The following is a 15,783-nucleotide window of genomic DNA, read 5'->3' as shown; positions in this document are numbered from 1 at the left end:
CCCATTTGGCTGGATATTGTTGTCTCTGATGTTAACCGTTAGCTGTTGTCAGGTCGGTGCTTGCTCGTATAAGTGGGCATAATGGGCAGCAGAACAGAGCTGCATTTCTTAGTGACATGGAAAATTCCCCACTCAGATCACACTCTGGCTTCCAGGACTGCCGAGCATCACACTGGGATAGTTTTATTCTACTGTGGGAGTGTTATTGGTTTCATCCTGTTTATGTAAACTAGAGAGATGTGTATTTGCAAAGGCATGAGAAGGGTGTATTGACAGCTTTCTTTTATTATAATGTCTGCTTTTGTGTTATTGATAATTTTCACACATCTTTTGTTCCTTCTGCAGGAAAGGTTTTACCTCATTTTAATTAAACTGAATTTTAAATTATTTATTTATATATTTGACATATGTATGAAATGTTATTCATAAAATTTTTATTTTTGGGATTTTTATTATTTTTGTAATGATTTCATGAACTGTTCATTTTACTGTATGAAGGATTTTAAACTATCTTTATGTATCCTAACTGATCACTGATCATTGCACTGATTTTTGTTATTCATTTTGAAAATTGTAAACGATTTGCCATTTGATCTAAGATAGTTGTCAGAATCTTAAATTTTACAGTCTTGTTGTTTAAATATAAATTAATTTAGATATTGATAATGAAGCTTAGCATATAAGGACTTGTCCCGATTCGATTCCGATTTTTTTGGGTGCGATTCGATTTAAATTGTGATTCTCACAATTCTCCGGTATTGCTGATTTTTGTAGATTAAAAACAAAAAAATGTATATAAATATATATATAAAATGTATATAATGTATATAAAACTTTGTTTGCTCATCATTTTTCTTCATTTCAATGAGAAAAAAAAACCCCAAAACACAGGAGTCAGATCATCATTCTACTGCTACAATGCCCAAGAAGACAAGTAAAAAGATCAATAAAAACAATATAAAAGACAAAAATTTTATAATTGATTAATTTTATTTATCTAAAAAAAAAAAAAAGAAATTTTTTTTTTTGTTAAAAAAAAAAAAAAATTTTTTTTTAAATTTTGAAGAAAAAAATCCAGATTTCCGATTTTCGATTTTCCCACCCCTAGCTGTACAGGCTTTAGCAAGCACAGCCTGCACAGACTTGTAGTTTTGGTCTAAGTGAGGAGGTCAAGTCAGGCAGCAGAGTAAGATGATGGCGGTTACTTAACTTACAACAGAAAAACTAGTTTGGTCCAGAGTCTTTAAGATGCTCGAGCTGCTTCTAACGTTACTGTTGTCTCCATGGTGGCAGTGTTTTACTTCGGCCTCTGCAACTATTTTTAAAACCATATAAATGTGGACGGCTAGCAGATATAAGCATTCACAATGACAAAGTTGGGAAACTTGGAAAACCAATATGAACGCCGCCAGGATCTCCTTTGTTTGGCTTGAAACTTCAAATGCAAACATGTTAGCAACCGTTCCTGATGTGTTGCCAGCAACATGGTTTCCATGGAGACACATGGGGTCACAAAGTGAAAGATCTCTGACTCACCTGTTGGAGCACACATTTGTGAGAAACTGGAGCGAGTGACTGTGGTGACGGACTTTGAGGACACACAAGACAGCCAGAAAACCTTTACAAAGGAATTTTACATAACATGGTACCTTTTATGCAAATTATCTCAAACTTGTCATTAAAAATTCACTACCAGCTGGTTTTTAATGAATTTGCCAGAATATATGAATGTATTTCTTTTTAAAAGGCTTTTTCAGATTGGAAACTGAAAAGCCCATCGCATTAATTCTTTTCCCTCAGATATATGATACAGTATTTGTCACAAGGTGGAACGTTACGTTTCTGTATGTCGATGTTCATGTAGCTGCGGAACGGACCTAAATGTCTGCAAGTTGCATCAAAAAACTTAATGCACCTTAAAGATAAGCACTTTTCTTCCTTCTTTTATGTTTATTCTTGCAGGAAACCTATTTAGGAGTTTATTTCATGTTTTCCACGGAACTCCTGCAGAACAGCTCGGTCCTGGCTGTTCTTCTCTTCTTGGCTTTAGTCCTGCAGAGAACCTTCCTGCAGGCCTCGTACTACGTTACCATAGAAACAGGCATCAACCTGCGGGGAGCTCTGCTGGTGAGTAAATCATGATGGAAAATAAAATTCAGACGTTTTGTTTCCATGCAGAGGTGTTGCTTATAAAAGCTCCTCAAGAACGATCTGTCGGATGTCTGAGTGGAATAAGAGCTCACTTGGCATATTGTTATTCTCACCAACCTCATCCTCCTTATCGGACTGCAGTTTATTTGAAATGCTTACAGAACAGATGATTTACAGTTACAGCAGAAAGAAATATTGTTTTTTTTTTTTTTTTTTAATGATGCATGAAATATGACCACAAATAATTAGGTTCAGTCAACCATGAATTTATCTGTATGAGTAACTTGTTGTGATAAAGCCTCCATTTTACTTCAGAATATTTCTACTATTGGATCCATTTCAATGAACATACGTTATGTGCTTCATTGGAGTCAGATTACCAGTAAATAAATGCAGAATATGCTAACTTGGAGACAAAAGTTACCTGAATCTGACTGGCAAGCTGACTGGATACATATCTGGTGCTTTTTTCAGACTCTGTCTGAATCAGGGGTGTGCAGCTGTACTTCTGGAGGGGCAGGTTTTCCATTTGTCCCTGCTCCAACACACCTGACTTAAAATGTCTGTGCAGAACTTGATAGGCGGTTGGATCCATAACTTGTGAGTCAGGTGCATTGGAACAGGGACACGTCAAAAGACTTTGAACACCCATGTTTTACATACTGTGTTGCATTTCATCCAGTTTGACGTCACTATGAGACAAACACAGAGAAGGTTGTGGCAGGTCACTTCACTGGAGCTTGGTGGCAGTCGCATTTAGATATAACGTGAACAACAATGTAAAAAAACATTAAAATAAGAGAATTTCAGAAAAGAATCAGAATTTAGCATGAAAGGACCAAAGATATGTATTTTCTCATTAACATAATTTAATTTGTTCAAATATTTCAGTTTATGGATGTCAGGCCTGAAAAGCATGAGAGAAGAGTGGATAAAGTAAAACTTTTAACACTTTAAAACATAACCATTCCTTATCACAACATTTAGCATCGAGGAAACCAAGTAATGAAGAATTTAAGGTGGAATTTTTAACTCATAACCTATCTGGAGGAGTACAATGGCATGTAGTTGTCATTGTTTCCAAATTCTCAGATGCTACCACCACTTTCAAGTCAGTCTAGCAACTTTGTATTTGAAACACCAGTAGACCAGTTCTTCTTTCCTTTAGCTTTAATCAGAAAAATATAACAAAACAGGATTACACGGTCAAAAAACGACGTTGCTTCTAACGTCTTTGGCTTCAATCTGACTAATCAGCAACTTCCCGGTGACGTCTGCTAACTTAAGAAACATAAAATTATGCATTTTAGCAAATATAAACTTTCAGAGCTCAAAATCCTTTTATATATTTTTATCTGTCCTTTAAATTATAATACACTACTCACAAAAAGTTAGGGATATTTGGCTTTCAGGTGAAATTTATGGAAAATGCAATATGTTCATGCTACAGTGATATAATATCATAAAAGTAAGACATTTAAGTAGAAGGATGCACTACTGATTCCCTCATCTCAAAAAATTCATTCAACACAAAAGGTAACAACAATGGTAGTTACACCACAACAAAAAATTTGAACGTCTCAATATCTCGTCATGTGCCCTTGAGCATCAATTACAGCTTGACAACGACGTCTCATGCTGTTCACAAGGCAACTTATTGCCTGCTGAGGCATGGCATCCCACTCTTCTTGAAGGGCAGCCCTCAGGTCATTGAGGTTCTGGGGTGCAGGGTTTCGAGCCTCTACACGACGGCTCAGCTGATCCCACAGGTTTTCAATGGGATTCAGGTCTGGAGAGAGTGCAGGCCGTTCCATTTGAGGTACACCAGTCTCCAACAGCCGTTCCCTGATGATGCGGCCTCGATGAGCAGGAGCATTGTCGTCCATGAAGATGAAATTAGGCCTGTGCTGTTCATGTAGGGGCACAATCACTGGATTAATGATGTTATTCAGGTAGTATGGGCTTGTCACTGTACCATTCACAAAGTGTAGGGCAGTTCTGTACCAAGTGGACACCCCTGCCCACACTGTAACACCGCCACCACCAAAAGCTGGCCTGGTGACAACAGTGGCTGATGCATAGCGCTCTCCCTGATGTCTCCAACATCGTTGCCGGCCATCATTTCTGCTCAGTGTGAATCGACTTTCATCAGAGAACAGCACTGAGGCCCACTGGTTCCTCGTCCAGCGTAAATGCTCCCTGGCCCATGCAAGACGATGATGCCTGTGCCTGGTGGTGTGGTCAGGTACCCGTGCAGGTCGTCTAGCACGCAGACCACGCTGATGGAAACGGTTTGGAATGGTCTGACGTGACACTTGGGTGCCTCTCACCTCTCTTAAACGTGCCTGGAGTTGAGTGGCATTCATCATCCGGTTTCTCAGGGCAGTGTTCACAATGTAGCGGTCATCAGCACGGGATGTGGCCAAAGGACGTCCACTTCTAGGCCTTTCTGTGACTCTTCCAGTCTCTCCATATCTCTGTTGCAACCTGCTGATGACACTCTGTGACACTCCAAGCTCAGTGGCCACTTCTGTCTGAGAACGTCCTGTTTGAAGCATCGCAATGGCAAGGGACTGTTGTTCCATTGTTAGGTGTCGTCTTGGTCTCGTGATGTCAAAATGTGAACAGCATGATGAGGACAACTGTTTAAACACCAGCTCTAATTGAACCAGGACATTTATTGGTCAATTCAAGGATCACACACCTGCCGTGATTTTTGCCGTTAAGCTCCTTGTTAGAGAACAGCAACTTGTGCAAAATTTATTGAAACATCTAACAGTTGGACATGTGCATTTAAAAGCTTAGAGAAGATCACATTAAGTTCACCTGTACAGGTTTGAATGCATTTTAGGCTTGTTGTGAAATTTCACCCAAAAGCTAACTTTTTGTGAGTAGTGTATGTGAAATAATGAATTTGACTCCAACATTCTCCATAAGACCCTGGTCAGGACTGCAGGCAGCTCAGTCTTGTAACTGTACCTTCTGTTTCCTCAGGCACGTTGCTGTCATGTGGTTTGGGATCATATTGGTTTAAAAAAGGAGGTTCCTGGAAAATAAGTGCATATGTTGCTCCAAAATCTATTTTCTACATTAATGCACATGACAGACGGGGAAATGAGCTTTGCGAAGAACCCTGATCCAACCCTGATCCCTGATCCTGATTCAGCTGAAAACCAGGCTTTTGGCCTTGTTGCTGACAGCAGTCAGTCTATTAATGGAGCACTTTTCATATATTAGCTTAAAGTTTATTCATTTATTGTCCAAATCACTTAGTCTGATTAAGGGTTGTGGGGGAGCTGGAACCTATCCGGCAGTCTTTTGCGCGAGAGGCGGGGTACACCTTGGACAGGTCGCCAGTTCATCACAGGGCTACCTCAAAGTTCTGTACAAAAATATAAAACAAGTCAGGGGCGGTGATTTTACATCAATAAAAACATGAAAACCAAACAACGGTGGTAAACATAAGTACAAGGAAGTAAAATCAAGTAAATAAGAAAGAATAAAATCTGTAAAACAATTAAATTATCTAAAACATAGACAATAGAAATAATTAAATTAAATCAGATAAGTTACGCTGAAAAGGAGTGTTTTTTGTCTTAATGTTTATTTTTTATTTGTCCAGCATTTAAGCAGGCAAAATGGATTTCCTGGATTCTGAATTCTGCTGAGCAAATTTACTTTGCCAAGGGAAGCATCATGGATATAATGCTCCCCTTTATATTCTGGATTCTTATTTTATTTTTCTATTTATTTTGCATAATTGCTTGTATTACAAAGTTTGTACTGCTGGACCGGAGAGGACAGAAGAGGGACAGAAAGAGAAAAGAAAAGAAGAGAAAACAGAAAACAACTTGTAGAGAGAAAAAGAGAGAAAGAAAGAAATGAAATGAATGTTTAAAAACATCAAGACTGCTTTCCTCAGGTGTTCACTTACGTTCGATGCTGATATTCCACAAGCATGGACCATGGTGGCTTAAAGCCCTCTCACTATATACTTTATGGTGAGAGTGTGTGGTGTATGGTTCTACATAATGCAGAAGCAGTTCTGATTAATATTCAGGACAGAGACCATTAAGAGCCTTAAAGACCAGTAATTGACTGATGTGTCTGTTGGGGTATGAGTGTGTGTGTGTGTGTGTGTGATACAGTGCTTTGAGTGGTCAGTATGACTGGAAAAGTGCTGTACAAGTACAGTCCATTTACCAATTAATAAAATCTTAAAATCAATTCTAAAACTAACAGGAAGCCAGTGCAAAGCCAGAGTAATGTGTTTTCTCATTCTGGTCCCAGTCAGGACTAGCAACTGAGTTCTGCAGGAGCTGCAAAGATGGAATAGTTTTGTATGGGAGACCAGAAAGAAATGAATTATAATGATTTAAAACAAAAGAAATAAAAAGCATGGATCATTGTCTGCGATGGCCTGAGAGAGAAACTGTTCTGACATGTTTTTTTTACAGGTCCTAGTTACATTTCTGATATTTAGCTCTAGACTAAGGGTAGAGTCAAAGGTAACACCCAGTTTTTATTACCCTGGTTTGGGGGGCTGAAACTTCTGTTAATGGTTTTCACTCCCTCGACATGCTCGACAGCAAAACCAAAATAATCCCTCTCTAAAAATCTAAATGACTTCAAACTTCTTTCTCTCAACTCTGCCAGAGCCATTTTTCACTTGTCTGTGTGTGAACTACAAGCAAGTCCAAGAGATAGGACCCATTCAGTGGCCTGTAGAACGATGAATAAAGCGCCAACGCGAAACCAACGGGACGGAAGGGCAGACTGTACCATGCACAGCAGACCAATCACTCCTGTATCCCATTACATCCCAAGTTTAGAGTGTAGATCCCAGTGACATGATGAGCACTAAGACCAGCAAGGGTCTCTGATTAGGTCACTCCACTGTCAAGTTTTACTGATCGAGTTTCTATTTTTTTAAGACTGAAATGATAATAAAAACCAAGTAAGACTAAAACAGGAAGACCAGATCATGTTAACAAGGTTTTTATGTCATTCTTATTATCCAGGCGATGATTTACAACAAAATGCTGCGTCTGTCCACCTCCAACATGTCCATGGGGGAGATGACGCTGGGGCAGATCAACAACCTGGTTGCCATAGAGACCAACCAGCTGATGTGGTTCCTCTTTCTCTGCCCCAACCTCTGGGCAATGCCTGTTCAGGTAAACGGATCCTTTAAACATAAGAAAATGCACTTAAAATGCTACAGATACATCTGTGCTCACATGTCTTCATCCCCTTTCATTGAAGAAAAGGCTGAATTTACAACAGTCACTCAAATAACTGGAGACTTAAAGGAGGAATGATGACTAAAAATGTGCAAAAATATCATTTAGTAAAATAAGACACTGTTTTTTCATTTAATTAAGTTTAAGACAGAAAAACAAACAAACAAATGTGTCCTGGACAAATTAGAGACTTTTCTGTTGAACAGTGGGACAAAATACTTGTCAACAGGTGCAGAAGTCTGACTGAGAGGAACAGAAAACACCTGACTGGAGCGGAAACATTAAAGGATTGTTCAACTAAATATTACTTTATGACTGATGGAATATGTAATAAATGATCTTATTTGTTTGCTTTTCAAAAAAAATATTTCTATTGAACCAGAATTAGAAAATAATGTAATGATTTTCATACATTTTTTATTCATTATTACTTTAGTCAATTTCAGCTTATTTTACAGGCAGCTGTTTTTTTTTCCTTCTTGAATGAAAGGTATGAATAAATATGAGAACAACTGTACGTGTTAGAGAAGGTTTTTCGATGTGTTGCTGCTTCAGTCGGCTCTGCTTTTCTTGGCAGATTGTGATGGGGGTGATCTTACTCCACTATTTGCTGGGCTACAGTGCCTTGGTTGGAGCGTCTGTTATCGTTCTGCTCGCCCCGGTTCAGTACCTCATAGCTACAAAGCTAGCAGACACTCAGAAAAGCACACTAGTAAGCAGAACATTTCTATTACGTCTTATTTAATTTTTTATTAAGTAGTTCTTTAACTACTCTGCAGCTGCGAACCGTTTTGCAATGAACCTTTTCTGGCTTTCAGGAGCACTCTACAGACCGACTCAAACAGACGACAGAGATCCTGAAGGGCATAAAGCTGCTGAAGCTGTACGCCTGGGAGAACATCTTCTGCGACAGCGTCGAGGAGACCAGAGGCAAAGAACTCACCAGCCTCAGGACGTTCGCTTTCTACACGTCCATGTCCAGTAAGAGGAGACTTAACACCATCTGATGGCGCGTTCATAGCACGTAAAAGGTCTGCCAAAGTGGTTCATGCATGAGAGTTTCTGAGGATGTGCTGAGAATTTGGTCTGCACAGTTGCTGATAACACATAAACTCCACAGCTGGAGATGTGTTCTCACAGCTGAAAATACTACACAGCACAGAGGAGGCGTTGCGTGATGCATTCAGTGCACCACGGAAATTACTTTGTTGTGTTTGGTCTCGCCTGTCTCATCTGGAGTTGGTTCCAAATGCAGCTGTTTGTGGAGAAACACGGGTGAAACCATATCAAACCAGTTTTAGCTTCTCTGTGCTTCCATTCGGTTTTACAAAGGATTTTGAGATTATGTTCTCTCTTTTTAACCCTTTCATGCATCTTGGCCACATAGTGGACACCTATTTACAAGCTTATGTCTTACATATTCATAAATGAGGATGGTATTTTTGTAATTAAACCACTTCAGTGGATGTTAGTGGGTCATCCAATACGTTTCACTGGAGAATAAATAAATATGTGATATAATTGAACGTAATGTAATTGTGCAAGTTTGCCTTTGTGATAAATAAAAAATGAAACAGCTATATTTTATAGAAGATATATGTTCATGATGATATATTATTTTATCAATATTTTATAGAAACATTAAGATAAATAAAAAAAACATGAATTCTAAATATCACAAAAAGTGTCATTGCACATGTCTGTAAAGGTAAAAGACTGTTTAAAAAATGTTGCATTGCTTTCTATTAATTTATTCATGAAAGGGTTAAACATTTAGTGTTTAAATGGGTTAACACCTTCTTATCTTTCTGGGTATCCTTACCTACTGAGCAGGTGCTTCTGGTTCTCCCGTGGTTCTGTGGTTGGTCCCAGACATGTTTTATATTTTTAAAAATTTGTTCAAAAACCTTTTGTTTAACTTGGCTTCAAAATCCGATTGAATTTTGACATTTTTGTTTGTTGTTTGTTATTTTTTTAAGGTATTTTTTCTGTTCTTTTTTTTTGTGGTAAAACTCTGTTTTGAAGTTGCTTTTAAATAAAAATGCATTCATTAAGACAACAGATCTTAGAGTTTAAAGCAGCAGCTTTTATCAGCGTGCTCATTAGGACTGTGACGATACGCTTTTGTCCCAATTAGATTTGATTCCGATTTTTTTTTGGGTGCTGATTCGATTTAAATTGCGATTCTCAAAATTCTTCAATATTGATGACTTTTGTAGATTAAGAACAAATTTTTTTTTATAAAACTACTTTTTGCTAGTAATTTTTCTTGATTTCAATTAGGAAAAAGCAACACTGCAGCCAGATCATCATTCTGCTGCTATAATGCCCAAGAAGACAAGTAAAAAGATCAGTAAAACCAATGAAAATGGCAAAACATTTTATAGTGGATTAATTTGATTTATTTGAAAAAAAAAAAATTGTTAAAAAAAATCGATTTTAAAATTGTGAAGAAAAAAGTCCTGATTTCAATGTTTTGATTTGATTTTCCCACCCCTAGTGCTCATTGACTTACTGCAGATATTCAGAGAAGTTGTTGCTTTATTCGCCTCATGTTTTATTTGCTGGTGAAAATCAGTTAATATTTTTAACACGGCTGTCCTAATAGATGAACTGCAGACACAAGTAGCCATTATAAATACAATGTTAACATTTTTTTCCCATGATTCATTGTTGACTCACTGAATGTTACACAGACAATAATAATAATTGTTTTTGTTGCTGGCAGCATCCAGTGGAAGTGTCAGTCTCCTACCGTAGGTTTCCCTCTCCTTCATAAAGTGTCCAGCTGTCATCAGATCTTTCCCTAAATCCAGCTGGTTGCAGTTTTTACTGTTCGTAAACAAATTGTCTGACCTGCTATTCCTAGCCATCCTCTCAACAGCAACACTTTGACGAGCTGTTTGACACTTAATTTCTAACAATTTTTTTTTTAAAACTCAAAATAAATAAAGAAATACACAAATGATCAAGATGGTTAAACATAACAACACAGTTTAGATTAAGTTTATACATTGGACATAATTCTGTATAATAAACACTGAAATCTGCGTTGTTTGACAGTTTAACTCACTCAATGGATCGTTCAAGTCAGGTGAGTTGCAGCAGGGAAGCATCTAAAACTTGCAGGATACCAGCCCTCGAAAGCTACGCAGAAGATCCTCAATGTTCCAATAAAAGCTTTAAGAACAATTCAGCTTGAAGGCTGTTGAGAGATTTACTTTTACCCTGGAATAAACATTTTCACTAAACACTTCCAGACGAACATGCATCCAGCAAACCTCCTAAAATTACTGCTGGTAAACATCCAGCACCATGACAGGCTTACATGTCGTTGACGTGTTTCTCACATGAGAATCTTTCTTTTAAAACATCGGAGCTCCAGTAAGAAAACAGCTTTAATGGTGGAATTAAAAGGAGGATGTTGGTTTTGCAGGCATGCTATAAGAGACAGGAATTTGACCTTTGCATTCAACGCCTCTAAAGTTAACACCCAGAGAAATGGGCAGCTTTAGTTACAGCTTTATAAAATGACTTTATGTTTCCAAAGAACTTAAAGTTGAAGCTTTCTCTCTCTCTGCAGTTTTCATGAATGCCGCTATTCCCATCGCTGCTGTTCTTGCGGTAAGACAATTGGGGAAAAAAAAACACTATGTTATTTGTTTAGATAGGAATTATGACTCCTGAATCGCAGCATGATATGCTAAACATGAGAGGGAGACGCTAAAAGATCATCTCCTCTCTTCCAGACATTTGTGACGTATGACATCCTCCATGTCAGTGGTCCCAGTCCTTCCCAGGCCTTTGCAGCGCTGTCGTTGTTTCACATCTTAGTCACCCCTCTCTTCCTGCTCTCCACTGTCGTCAGATTTGCTGTAAAGGCTCTTGTCAGGTGAGATGGTCTTATAAATGTTTCTGTTGTGGAGGTTTCCCAGGTCTGACTGTAAGAGACAGGGTTGTGACTAAACAAGGAAACAAACTGGAGATGGTTTCAGGGTTGAATCTAATTAAAGTAACTTGAAGGAACAAGTTACAGCAGAGAAGAGAAACTCTAAACTCCTGAGAGATTGCTGGCGTTGGAACCTGTGTGTGTGTGTGTGTGTGTGTGTGTGTGTGTGTGCGCGTGTGTGCGTGTGTGTGCGTGCGTGTGTGTGTGTGCGTGCGTGTGTTCCTACAGTGTCCAGAAGCTTGGTGAGTTCCTCCAGAGTGATGAAATTGGAGACGACAGCTGGAGAAATGGTGACATATCTGTCTCTATGGAAGCTGGAAAAAAACACCTGGGGATGGTGAGTATTGTTGATACACAACCAATCAGCACGAACTGATAACTGAGAACAGAGATGTAGCTTGTAGTCCATATCTCAGAGGAAGACGTACGGTAATGCATCATCCTGTTACATAAGGAAAAAAATACCGATGTAACCAAAAATTTGCACTTTTCTAGTTATTTGAGTGACTGTTGTAAAATTAGTTTTTTTAAATGTTAGGATGTCAGTACACTTTAGCACAACTGTAGATTAAATTCTGATTAATAAACACGCCAGTGAAGCAGTCCTCTTATTTCATTTTGCTGCTTTCAATAAGTGGAAAAAAAAGTTATAGAAAGTCCAAATCTTTTGGTAAACTTCAGGATGAACATATATGAAACAAACATGAGGTAAAAGTTGTCTTCTCAGACAGATAAATGTTTAATAGACACTTAAAACCCATTCATCTCAGCAGGCCCAGTACTGGATCCAGCAGCTGTATGCGCCAGTTCATCTGTGTAAAAAAAAAAAAGTGATGTGACAGGATTTTATTACTAATGTTTCCTAAAGATAAAGTTTTATTCCCAATAAATCAACACTTAAAGTGCATTTTGTCATCAAAGTATTAGTTTTATTTAAAGCAACTTTGACATTTCTATGCAGCAACTAACGGAGCCAGCAACATGCGCAACAAAACACAATGCAATGGGCAATCTGTTCACTCCACCCCAACATAGTGGGCCTCATAGGAAACTAGAAAAGCTACACTTTCAGATGACACCAAACATGACCTTATCTGGTCCGACCACCTCACATCTGTATCAAAACAAACACAAATCCAACCTTTTTAGCACTTTTTATCACTTTTATCACAAAGTATTTCACTAAATCACAAAACTATTCTTCTGAAAAGCAATATATTTTATTTCCTTACCGCTTTGTGGTCATTTTTAGTCGATGCAAACAATTCTTTGACCAAAATTCACAGCGTGCTTGTCGTGGAATTTATCTGATGAGAAATAAATCTAGAGACCAACCATGCTCTGTCCAGTTTATTGACGATACACAGATGTTGCAAGCACGAGAGCTCTGCCCCTGCTCAGGGTGTTTCAGCGATCTTTCAACATACACAAATAACCTTTGCATGGCAGCACTGGTCAAAACAACTTCCAGCTTTAAGATAACAACAGTCAAAGCTGAAACAGGCCTTGAACAGAGCATTCAGTTTCATGCATGAACCTACTAAAGCAAGCTTTCTGAACTACTTTAAACTATGCAGAATATATATTTTGTACTACATAAAAGAAGCTTAATAAAGGAGTAACATATTAAAACTACAGTATGTGCCTAATTTCCACCACAGTGCTCTTCCGTAGAAGTGAAACTGTATCATGCGCCAAAATTTTGTGGTTCCGTTTGCGGCCATCTTTTTAAGTTCTCGTGGAACTTGGGAGTGTAAATAAAGTTTGTTGACATTCTACATTTCACGATCTTTCGAACAATATCTCAGCTTGAATGTGACTTCATCCGTCAGGTATATCTGTGAGCACAAAAGCAGGAGTATCACAACAATAAAAGATCTTTGACGCACAGAGATGCAGGATGCGTGGCACACAGAGTGAAGACTTAAAGTAAATCTTTTTTTTTAGTTGATTTTGAGATTTTATACTTTTAAAATGAAGAATAAAAGTAATCTGAATGTCTAAAAGACCTCAACAAATTAAACACACCCTCTTAGAAGCTCTGAAGGAATCTCACAAACATAGTTTTATCACATTGTGAAGTTAGCAGCGATGCTAATGCTAAATATATGTCTAAATTTATACTTATTTATTTTTATACTGTACACACTCAAATCAAATCAAATTAAATCAAACTTTATTTGTATAGCACTTTTCGTGCTTGAAAACAATATAAAGTGCTTTACATAATAAAACAATTCACATCAAAATAGAACATCCACACACACACACACACATACATCCATAGTCTCCTTACACCCACCCACAACCACCATCACCCTATTAGCCCCTATAACAGTTAAAAGATGACGAATGGCCAGGTACATGTGCACCAGATGGTAGACCACTGGTAGAAATTAATGATAAAATGGCTAAATACCAGGGCCAAGTGGTAAATTGGATGCACACAATGTTTTGTGACCAGATTCTCTTTCAATAAGTATGAAACCTACAGTATGTGGCATACTTTGGGACAGTTTGGGTATCCAAATGGCCAAATGGAGAGTTTGCCTGGTACACAGTAAAACCTTGATCAAATCTACAAGCTTTGCAGTATTCTCATGTAACTTGGAACAGATGTAGGCAAGATGTTTCTGAAAGCAGGCAGTAGTATCTTCATGCATAAAATCTTTGCAATTTTATTTATTTTATTTTCAACTGTGTTAACTTGAAAAACAGTCAAGCAACGATTAAAATGAAAACATTGATTTCATGCTTATTTATGCTCCAGCTATAGCACGACCCTTGATCGGATTAAGCAGTTTAATGGATGCATGGAAAGCTGTATGGAGCTTCCAAGAGATTCCACTCTGAGATTTCTACAAAGCTAAAATAAAGCTCATTGGGTGGTTCTCATCAATGACCTCTTGGCAGTGTCATGCATGTCATCACGTCCAGAAAATACAATAAGAGGGGAGCTGTGAGCATGGGGGTGGATGATGGCCGTCTATCAAGCTTCAAGCTGACTGTAGCTATAAGCTAACTGAGCTATCTCAGAGCTAACAGAAGCTAAACAGGTAACAGTGGCTAAGTCACACTGTTAAGCAGCTAAAACCTGCGGTTGTGCAACACTCTACCTTCTTGCAGTAGAATATCGTGGCCATGCCAATCAAAAGGACACGCCCACAATTATGCCTTATTTCTAGAGGGATAAGTTCAAATAAAATTTAAGCCTCCCCACAATTGTCATGAAGGTAAACCTGACATATTAAGCCTTTAAACATGTTTATGTCTGCTGTGAAGTTGGCCTTCTTAACATGGGAGTCTATGGGGATTTGCTTTTGGAGCCCCTAGTTGATGAAGGGGGGGAACTGCAGTTTTTGGCACTTCCACATAGGCTTCACTTTTTAACTGCCAGCGATTGCTGCTTGGTAGAAAGAAAATTAAATCTTTGATGTTTGTATGTCTTGTGATACTTATAAAAACTTAATGTGACAATAATGGGATTGAAACCACTGGGACTACACTGCGACTCCCTCAGGAACTAAGGCGGATGCAGGAGAAGTTGTGTGTTTATTAGTAAATGATAACTTCAAATCTGTTTTTGTTCCCCAATTCCCATAACATCCATTTGTCCTTTTGATATCGCTCTCAAGTCCAAAGCCTTCAACAGGAAGCAGCCAATGCGCTACCAGATGGACAACTACGAGCAGCCGACCAGGCGGCAGATGAGACCCACCGAAACGGAGGATGTGGCTGTTAAGGTCAGAGTTAAAGTTCATAACTTTCATAAGCAGTCAATGTTAAAAGGCTTTAGATGATACTGCTTTCTCATAAAGGCTTTTGCAAGATTTTGTCATCCTTTTAAGGGACTGGATATGATTTTGCCACAATCAAAGGAGACTTTCTTGGATAATATTGTGACTAATACAAATGCCCCACATAAGAAGGCAAGGCTGTTTGAGTGTGGGTCCTTTTTTTTTATGTCTTCTGTCATGGAGATAGGCCCAAATGTAGATATTTCATATTCTTGTCATTGTGATCCTGCTTGTCTCTACAACACCGGCAAAGAGTGAGACTTTATAAGAAAAAAGCAGACAGTTTAGAGCTAAATGGAGCTTTTACTTCCCATTATTCACTGCCGTCTTATTGGTTGATTGTTGGCAGTGACGTCATATTCTGGTATAAAGATCTGACCAGCAGATGGTCTTCAGGATTATATTTTATCACTCATACTCTATCATTCCTTCAAGGCACTCACTGGATCAACAAACAACTGACATGAAAGGTAGAAACTAGATGTAGGGTTTCCTGCGCCGTATGCAAATTGTGTAAATTCTTTATTTTATGGATTTACATAAGAACAGGTAAATGATGAGGTGTTAAAAACGCCCTGGAGACCACGGCCTGACTGGTACTTCCAGTGTTAAAGACACACCATGCTGAATGTATCCATGTTTT

General features: G+C 38.3%; 1 protein-coding gene across 3 annotated transcripts in view; it reads left to right on the top strand.

The window, feature by feature from the left end:
- Positions 1-15,783, top strand: part of abcc9 (ATP-binding cassette, sub-family C (CFTR/MRP), member 9) — a 115,952-nt gene that overhangs the window by 25,531 nt on the left and 74,638 nt on the right. For all 3 annotated transcript variants that reach the window (XR_013771803.1, XM_079263455.1, XM_079263454.1), the window contains exons 9-16: positions 1,963-2,127; positions 7,173-7,328; positions 7,972-8,106; positions 8,213-8,375; positions 10,978-11,018; positions 11,144-11,286; positions 11,572-11,680; positions 14,979-15,086. Coding sequence is in view for 2 of the 3 variants with exons in the window: in XM_079263455.1 (XP_079119581.1) it covers positions 1,963-2,127; positions 7,173-7,328; positions 7,972-8,106; positions 8,213-8,375; positions 10,978-11,018; positions 11,144-11,286; positions 11,572-11,680; positions 14,979-15,086 (1,020 nt within the window). In the remaining variant the exon portion in view is untranslated. The remainder of the gene's footprint in view (positions 1-1,962; positions 2,128-7,172; positions 7,329-7,971; positions 8,107-8,212; positions 8,376-10,977; positions 11,019-11,143; positions 11,287-11,571; positions 11,681-14,978; positions 15,087-15,783) is intronic.

Source organism: Telmatherina bonti, assembly GCF_933228915.1.
Source record: "Telmatherina bonti genome assembly, chromosome: 23".
NCBI lineage: Eukaryota > Metazoa > Chordata > Actinopteri > Atheriniformes > Telmatherinidae > Telmatherina > Telmatherina bonti.
Note: the sequence above shows the minus strand (reverse complement) of the source record. Positions and strands in the feature narration are given on the sequence as shown.